Source organism: Cnephaeus nilssonii, assembly GCF_951640355.1.
Source record: "Cnephaeus nilssonii genome assembly, chromosome: 9".
Taxonomy (NCBI): domain Eukaryota; kingdom Metazoa; phylum Chordata; class Mammalia; order Chiroptera; family Vespertilionidae; genus Cnephaeus; species Cnephaeus nilssonii.
This window is the reverse complement of record NC_137080.1, coordinates 28429405-28438964: the sequence shown is the minus strand read 5'-3', so window position 1 is coordinate 28438964 and position 9560 is coordinate 28429405. Positions and strand designations below refer to the sequence as shown.

The 9560-nt window shown below is 36.3% G+C and overlaps 1 protein-coding gene across 8 annotated transcripts in view; it reads right to left on the bottom strand.

Annotated features, from left to right (window-relative positions):
- Positions 1–1960: 1960 nt before the first annotated feature.
- ADGRG6 (adhesion G protein-coupled receptor G6) overlaps positions 1961–9560 on the bottom strand; it is a 142176-nt gene continuing 134576 nt past the window's right edge. For 5 of the 8 annotated variants that reach the window (XM_079779860.1, XM_079779861.1, XM_079779864.1 and 2 more), the window contains one exon: positions 1961–4866. In XM_079779860.1, the coding sequence (XP_079635986.1) occupies positions 4688–4866 (179 nt within the window). In that variant the 3' untranslated portion in view covers positions 1961–4687. Of the gene's footprint in view, positions 4867–7595; positions 7642–9560 lie in introns of all 8 variants that reach the window. The other 3 variants (XM_079779865.1, XM_079779866.1, XM_079779867.1) reach the window with 1 other exon arrangement.

Genomic DNA, 9560 nt, shown 5'->3' with positions numbered 1-9560 from the left:
TCCCTAAAGGTTTGCTTTGTTTCTTGAACCCCTGGGCATCTGGAAGCAACAGGCACTCACCACTCAGTATGGAGAGCTAGCCCCCACCAAAAGGTAGGCTTGCTTCCACTGCTTTGAAAGCCTTCTGATAGGCACTGTCGTCACTCCCCTGAGACCTGTGATCCCCGGACACTGTTCCTCAAGTTGCCTTGCCATTCCATCAACTTTCCCAAAGGCTTCCTCACTCTTCTCCCCGAGTCGTTACTCTGCCTTCTAACAACCCATCCACAGACACCTTCCAGCTAGGACTCCCTGCCTAGAGCCTGTATGCCTCCCTGTGCCCGCTGACAGGTTAACCTCACCCAGCTAGACACTCAGCTCACACTGTGGCCTGGTTTTGGCTTCTTCACAGTTCCACAACCTCCTCCCGCACCCCCCACAATCAAGCAAACCTCAACTCTGTTCCACTCACTGCCCTGGATATCCCAACCTCCATGCCTCGAATGATGTTCCTTACTCCCAGCAGAGACCTAACAGCACCAATCAAGACTTCAGAGACCAAATCTTCACTAATGTTTTGCTAGTTCTGAGCTTTTCTCTGAAGTTCTAGAAGCTTTTAACAAAATCTGATGACACTGATCCTGTCCTTGAATTACCTTCCTTCACAAGGCTGCATGTTCTCTGAAGGGGGCCACTAGGTTCTGACACAGAAGAGTGAACACAAAGTCTGATGAACTTAGGTTTGATTCCTCCTCGAACATTCTCTGTGGCCACAGGTAGGTTACTTACCGCCTTTAATCACCACTTTTACCAAATGGAAGACTGGAATAACAACTGCCCACAGTAAAATTGTGGTGAAAATTACAAGAGATAGAAAAGAAGTATAGGGCACCCAAACGTGTTTATAGATTTTTGTTCTATCAGGTCCAAATTACTTATTTTAAATTATTGCCAGTGGTAATAAAACATGCCATTTCCCCCACCCCATTTTTTGACAGGCCATAGAATATAAATGCAGACATTTCAATATTTCACATTTATTCTTATTTTTCTCTAGGGAAGCAGAAAAGGAAAATTGTTACTTTATAAGTAAGTATTCTTCCTTGAAATGAAGAGGGAGGGAGAGTGAAGGGAGAAACAGAGGGAAAAATGTGAGAGAGAAAGGAAAGTTGGAGGAGAGGAGGGAGGGATATTCAACTCTTTTATATGAGAAAAGTAGAATGTTACTCAACTGAAAATACCAATGTGCTTCCAAAACTCAAAAAAGCCCATTTTTTTTCAGATTTCAAAATACACTAAACACGGGTCAGCCTGCAAGTCAAATAAGTAGTTCCCACCTGCTCCAAGCTTTCTGAAGTAACCTGCTCACAGATGAATCTTAAGCAACTACTTGCCTGTTTTCTTAACACGGCTTGGCTAGGAGTTGTGAACTTTGGCTCAGAAGACCTAGTTTAGCAGTGACCAGCGAATGCACCTCACAGCTTAAGTCAAATTGGGCCTTGGCTCTCTGCAGGAAAGTTAGCTAAATAATCACCGCAAAAGGCAGTGCAGGTGTTCTGTTCTAATCATGCAAATGAAGCTGGAGTTGGCGAACTCCTGTCATTTTCTAAGCCTCCCACAATGAAAATAGCACCTATAAATGGTGAGAAAACATCCTAGGACCTAACTTCTACATAATATTACTGACTCAGTTCCCTTTTGGGGATGCTGAAGACTTCCTCAAAAAAGAGACCTACGATTATTTTTAATCTTCCACAGAGCTTGGCGTCACATCAGTCATCTTAAAATCTAAGAACTTCAAAATGCATTCATCCTGAGTAAACTAGATTTTGGTAACATATTCATTCTCAGTGATTTGGCCAAGTAGTCCATGTGACTAGCATAATTAGAGGCTGGTTGTTTTCCAGTTGTCAAATAATCTTTCCCTACTTAAGAGTTAGAAATAAAAACATTCCCTCATAAAGGAATTGAATAATCTGGATCACAAACAACGTAAGTATTTATTTGAAAAACATTTCCATATAAGTACAATGGCAAATCAGCTACAGTAGCTTCTCACTACTAATTCCAATTTGCACTCACAGTCACTTTTAATGAATCATAAGTAAAGATACTGCTACAGAAATCTATTTCACAAGGTACTTAGAAAAAATATATATACAGTCTCTCCAATAGAAAGTTAATTAAAATAACAAAGCCAGGCAATATAAAGCTAAGATACAAAACAAGCTGACATTTATAAACATCAATAAATAAACATGTACAAAAGAGTCTATGACAACAGTGAACAAAGAAAAGCATTACAGTGCAAGTAATGGTGACAAGAAGGCAAAATATCTCAGGATGCTAGACTGATTCAATACAATGGAGTTTTTTGTTTGTTTTTTTAAAGGTTAAAGAAGAAAAAATCCCGGAAAGTCTGAATCGATATTAGTCTTAAAGCTAAGCTGAAACTAAATTTTGGCTCCACAGAATTCCATTCCTGTAATTGAATTCCTGTAATTCTGTTCTGAGGGGGTTAAATGAAGGGGAGAACTGAATCCTTAGACCTGAGGGTAGAATTTGGCTCACCCTTTAAATCCACTTGCAAATGTTTCTATTCAGCTGTTTCTTCCATTTTTCCTTACTTGGTTACTGGACATTTCTAAAGTGGAGCTGACATTGTTGTCAAATATGAATAAAAAGGTTTCCCAGATCTGGATAAATATGAGTAGAAATCGAAGTCATTTTTGTAGCTACCTCTTAATCACTGTTAACTCAATACGCACGTTGGGTAGAAATCTCACAGTAGGAAGCTAATTAAATTCTATCATGAATCTCTAAGGCTTGGGGACAGTATATGAAGATTCAGTGACTATTTAAGATTAACTTTTATCTACATATAATTCCTGCCAGAATAAGCAGCCTGTTAATATATGCCTACAGGGAAAGATCTGGCTCTACTGTAATGGATCTTCGTGATTTGAAGATTTACTACCCTTCCCTACTATGTGTACCCCTCCCCTGTGAAAGCTAAGTTGGGCAGTGCTCATGTGACCCGGGACAGTGTTCCACCCTGCTGCAAAATGGAAGAGTAATAAAATCCACCCCACATTGTCTTATCCTCCATTCAGTCTGGCAAATAGCTTCATGACTGAGCATCAGCTAAAGGTGAGAGGCCCCTTGGTGGCTGCACAGCCTGGATGCTAAGTCTCAGGCTGAGAGCTATCTGCTTTCTGCACAGAGGGAAAGGCCCCCAGGTGCTTAGTTCTGCCTGCTGCCTTTAAACAGATTGGCTCCGGAATGGTTCAACTTCCCAACACATAGCCACCTCCTAGAATCTGATACTTCCCAGATAACCCAGAGCAGATGTAAGGGTACAGCACGTACTGAGACCGATCTGTAAGAAACTGGATACAAATCCATCATTTAAGAACAAATAAAATGTGGTCTCCTAAGCATTCACTAGCAAGCATGTTACTCAGAACAGTTTGAAAGTTAAGTAAGTTGTTTAATATTATGCATGGCTTGTAGGCAGAAACCTAATCCATAAATAACACCATCTATCTCACCAGACCTCCTCTGGCTCCTATAATCAGAGGACTTATGTACAAATAGTTTTTCGACTCACAATTGTAGACCCACATGTTTATATATTATTTTGATTATGATAAGTCACCCATTTGTCTCAGTTTATATTCCTTGGAACAAAACTCTTAAAAGGGAAAGTAAGAGGCTTTTCATTTGTGCAATTGCAAATGTCTTAAAGTCTGCGGAGCAAGGGTAGGACCCGAGAGTCTCAATGATTATATTTCCTAAAAGGGAGAAACTATGGCACATAGCATGCCTAATGGAAATTCTCATTCCTTGCATGAGCCTGTGGGCTCAATATTCAGTAGAGGAGCAAGGCAGAGGTATAAAAGACTCATTCTTCAATAACTACTGGGAGGTTCACATTAATGAACCATCAATGTTAAACTTGATTCAAATGTATGGGGTTAAGTGATAATTAATGATGATCCTTAAGCTTTGTGTCTTGAATAGGATAAGTAAAATAGTATAAATTTGCATGGCCTCATATTAACTAGGTCAAAATTTGGTGAATTCTTTCTTTCTTAAGCATGTTATGTTCCTGACGGTTAAACAATTGGTATGAAAAGAAAAAATTCCTATCTGTTCTTCAGGTCAAACATTCTTTTGTATCTATGGTCAAAATTTCACAAAAAAAGAGGAAATATGCTACTGCATTCACAGAAACTAGCATTGAAATAGGATTTGCAGGCATCCACAAAAGTTAGAAATATCATTATGCTTTGATTGTTGAAAAAGATTTCAATGAAGCAAATGGCCAAATCCAAACCTAACTATTGGGTGGGGCGTGAATGAGCTCTAAACTAGGATTTGTCCCTAGCTCAGCCTCTCCCTTCTCCTCTAATTTTAATGTCTCCCCTTGAGTTCTGATTAGTCGAATTCAATTTTATATTTAAAAAATTCCTTTTTTCTGTGGTTACTGAATACTGTTGCTCTCAGTGCTGAAGTTTTAGTGATGATGGAAACTTCCCCATGGAAGAAATACACTAAAAAGACAAATTTTGAATTTCATAAAAGCCTTTTTAACAAAATACATTCCTCATAGATATGCAGTTACCTAGGTAACCGCACGTTTACATCTGCTAGTCACAGTGTTCACTGCTTGCAGATCACGTTTCTCTTTCTTATATTAAAGACATTAAAACTTTGTGCTGTGGCTGAAGGTGTCTGACATGATAATGTTTTTATAGAAGTTATCAGAATGAGGATTGCAATAACCCTTGACCTTATCAATGACCTGATGGACAGGGATGATTGATGTTTGTTCTACATCAGCATGGGTCAGTTTTGATGAGGACTTGTCCATGGAAGCATTGTCTGTAAGAAATGATACAAGAAATTAGGCAAGAAGAGCTGGTGAAATGCCTAAGGGCCACCACACTAGACACTGTATTTTGCACATTAAAAAAAACATACAGAAAGGAAATAAAACACTGGTTCTCAGGTTAGGTAACAGGCAGCACTGAAAATTCACATTTTTCACCTTCAAAGTGCATTCCTATGGATAAGTCAATGTCAATTTGCCTTCTAATAATATGTGTTGGAGTTTGTTTTAAGAAACATTCCTGTAGTGGTATTTTTCAAAGAGCTGATAATCAGAAAATTGCTGCAAAGGAAAATATGTGACAAGGCTCAAAAGAAAAAATGACAGATTATATAACAAATGGATAAAAAGATGCTGAAACATTTATGGAAGAAATGTCATGATGGCTAATATATGTTTTCAAAAAATACAGAGAGGGAAAGTGGGTAGGTGAAGGAGATTCATTATTCTATCCTTTCTACTTTTTATATATATGACACTTCTCATAATAAAAAAATTAATTCTCAAACGAAGATGTGTATATTGATTTTTAGAGAGAGAGGGAGAGAGAGACATTGATGTGAGAGAGAACACCAATTGGTTGCTTTCCATACATGCCACACAAGGACTGAACCCATAACCTGGGTATCTTCCCTGACCAGAGTCAAACCAGCAACCTTTCAATATACATGGTGACACTCTCCAACCAACTGAGCCACAACAGCCAGGGCAAAATTTTTTATAAATTATAATTTAAAGGAACTTTGAGAATAAAAGTCAATGGAAATAAATATAAAAAGGATATTTTGAACACATTTTCTAATGGTTGCTTTGTAAAGTGATTAGAAAATAGAAAAAATAATGTTTTATTAATTATATTTAAATTAAAGAAATTAAAATTGTCTATCAGAAACATTTAAAGTATATGTTTTTATTAATTGTGCTAATCTCAGAATTATGTTATTGCTGACAAAATGAGAGCAATGGATAGAAATAAAGGACTGCTAAATACATTTTTGTTCTAAATCTCCCAATACCATATATTTAAATATTATGTCCTAGACACAAAAGCTTCTAAAATTGGCTCAGATAGTGTTCTGAAACTTAATTAAGCCCTATTATCTACAAATACATATGGCTATCTTCATGAATATCTTATATGTATCTTCCTTGCTCCTTCTCCCAACACACTTTGGAGAAAAATTCTACCCTAAAATTAACCACAGAGATTTCACACTGAGGAAGGAGCAAATATGAGCATCTACAACATACTAGTTCCCTATAGTTGTATCTTCTCTAGTCACTGTGGAAGAGGCAAATACTCTACCATGAAAAACCACTTCTAGAAATCATGGCTTCAAAATTGGAATGCTCACTTCCTGACATTTTTTGTTTGTTTGTTTTGAGTAAGTTAGACCCAGTATGTGAGAAAATATTATAAATCCTTCAATAATTGGCAAAAGCCATCAGAGTTATATCTACTGTCTTTGGAAATAACTCAAATTGTTTAACTGCTTAGTGTTGGAACAAAAACTATATATATATATATATATATATATATATATATATATATATATATATATATATATATATATGAAGGCTGAAATTGGAAATGGTGTATTCATCCCACACTAAAGGAAGCAAAATGGATGGTTTATGGGAAGAACGGGCAGATAGAAGCATGATTATGACCCAGGATTGGTGAGAAAAAGGCTCAGGGCATTCATTGTATAAAGGCCCTCCCACTTTTAACTCTGGGCAAGCTGATTGATTCTGTGTTTTCCTTCAGTTCATACATTCACTAGCCATTGGTTTTCTGTTGGGGATTTTTCTATTGAATTAAATTTCAATAATGAACAATTTTTTTGCTTGATGTTTTCAGAAAACAAAGAATCTTCAAGGGTATATTCTGCTTTGTTGATAGCTTGAATCTAGGGTCATGTAGCTTTTAGAGATTTTGACCAGCTCCATTCCCAATATGTGACCCAATTTTCTGGGTCTTCACATTCTAATAAAAGAAATTCTGAACAAGGTCTGTTATATCAAACAGGGTTGGGCAAAAGTAAGTTTACAGTTGTGAATACACAAAACAGAATTTATTCTTGCTACTATTTATTAATCATTGTGTTATTTACCATTTGAACACCTATAAACCTTCTTCTGTCCCACCCTGTATACGCAGTTACCATTCCTCTATTACATATGGGCAATATGGATTTTGATTATAGTTGCAAGTTTGAAAACCAGGGGCTAGGGAAATGAACTACTGTTTGACTTGTGCTGAAGTTTTAAGCAGATAAGAATCCTCAAAAAGCAGGATAGGAATTGATAAATTCTATTTTATGTCTTCTATGAATGTACCATGACAACTTCATTAATTCATCAGAGCAATGAAAAAGTAAAGAATTCCACTTTACACCGTTCTAACACAAACCTCTTAAGCACTGCTTTTATTTTGTTGCTATTGTAGTTGGTATGAAATGTACTAACTCCAGAGCATGGTACATTTCCTAGAAGGCTTGCAGACAGCCCCATGCAGACAAGAACCAGCACAGCAAACAACCACTTGAAATTTCAGAAATTCCAGCTCAGGGCAGGAATGTCATTGTGCTAGCTGAGAAACATTGTAAAGAACAAGCAATTTTGCTGGTGCAGCAAGAGTCTTAGTTTAATTCATGCAAATATTCTCTTATTACCTTGCAATAAAAAAAATCATGCATTCAAAAAAACAATAAAGGTTTACCTGAATGGTCCACTTTTGTTGAAGGAATGCTCTTAGAAGACATTATCTATACCATAAACATATGAATTTCTAGATCAATTCCAAGAAATAAACCAACTAGATATCCATGATGATATGCATACTCCAAGTGACTCCTTGCATACTCCAAGTGACCCATGTACACCAGCCGTCCCACTGAGAACTGGCTAGGTAGCAGAAGGCCATTTGTACGTCAGTTGATGGGAGACCAGAATGTGTTATATCATAGAAGTATATCATATAGCTGACTATATCCTGATGCCAGTAGACAAAAACCCATTTAATGCCAAGAGTTTTATTATGGCAAGCAGAAAAATATTAATACATTATTTAAAAAAACATACACAATGTTTTGAAACAGTAAAGTTTTTCTTTGGTATCTATCTCCATTTCTGCATTTCCTTTCATCTCATAGTGAGTTTTCCCAAGATCCTTAATATTTTCAAGTATTTCGTTTATGCTTCCAAAATGTCCCCTGTTCCAAATTATCTACCTTGTTATCTTCTCTCCCATTTTTATAGTGGCAGTTCTTGAGGCTAGCAATTCTCAGCAGTGTTATATCCAGTCATATTCCTATTCATTCATAACTGGCTTATCATGTATAAACTATTTGTATTTTTGAGGGGGATGCAAAATGAGTATCTAATTATGAGGTTGAGAATATTAAGTAAAACATTCATTCATTATAAATAAAAGATAATTTGTACCAGAAAACTACCAATTAGGTAGAATAATCTATCTTAGACTATCTCAGATCACCCCTGTTATTAATTTTATTACATAGCAGGGGAGCAAAGACCTCTTATTTTTAGGCAAAACTGGGTAAAGAACTCAAAGCCTGCACCTTATTCTGGAAGGGAGTTTATAGCTTTTCTTAAACATCCTTACTCTAAGAATCTCCTAAACTGTTCCAAGTTCTCAGGTCTTTTTTAAATTAATTTTGGAATTAACAAACTCTCTATACACTCAAACATGTTTCTAGGGTGCTATCTTGAATCCCAGGCAGCGGCTATTCCACTGGTGAGGCACTGGCAGAGGTGCAAGCAGGGGCAGGTGCAAGGATTCAAATATACATAATGGTTATTTGAAATTCAAGTGCTTGCAATGTGAACATTTACACATCACACAACACACTCCCTATTTGCAAAAAAGCCGAAGATGAATCTTCTCTGTGCCATTCACCTCTGTTTATGTTCAACAGCTAAACAAATTCAAAATTAAGGTTATTTGCATTATCCTTTTGGACACATCTTTAATTAGGAAAGTGCTGGGTGCTAAATATTGATAGCTATTTGAGGTTTAATTAGTATTTAAAAGTAGCAATTCTGCTATTTTCCTTTGAAATTATTAAAAGATTACACATCCCACTGGTCACTGGCTATCAATATTGCAAAATCATCTTTATTCCATGTTGTCTCCAGGACTGTACATTTCATGCTTAGTGTTAGAATAAGCGATCATTGTAAATATTATGAACATACAGGAGATTAACAAAGATATGGTATTTCTCACCATCTTGTATTCCTTCCCGAATATGATGTCCTCTATTCTTTCATAATTATTTTTTGTTTAATCAGTGATTCAAACAGTAATTGCCAATCACATTTTCAATGTTTAAAGATATAAATCCTAAAGGTAACATATATTCTGGATGGTGTTTCTTTCTGTTCCCATGCAAGCTTGCCAAGTAACTCTCATACTACTTTGAAATAATCTCAACTCAATTTTTATATACTATTTTAAAATAAAACAAGTAACTTGTTAAACAAGATACTATAATTTTTTAAAAGAAAACTAAGTTTGCATTGGAGGCAATCACAATAATATTCAGAGCCAATGACACTATGGCTATATAGATTCAATTTAGGTTATAAAATCTAAAAAAAGACAAAACCTCTACAAAGGTGCTGGGTAAGGTCTTCAAGTAAATGTTTGTCTGCATTGCCC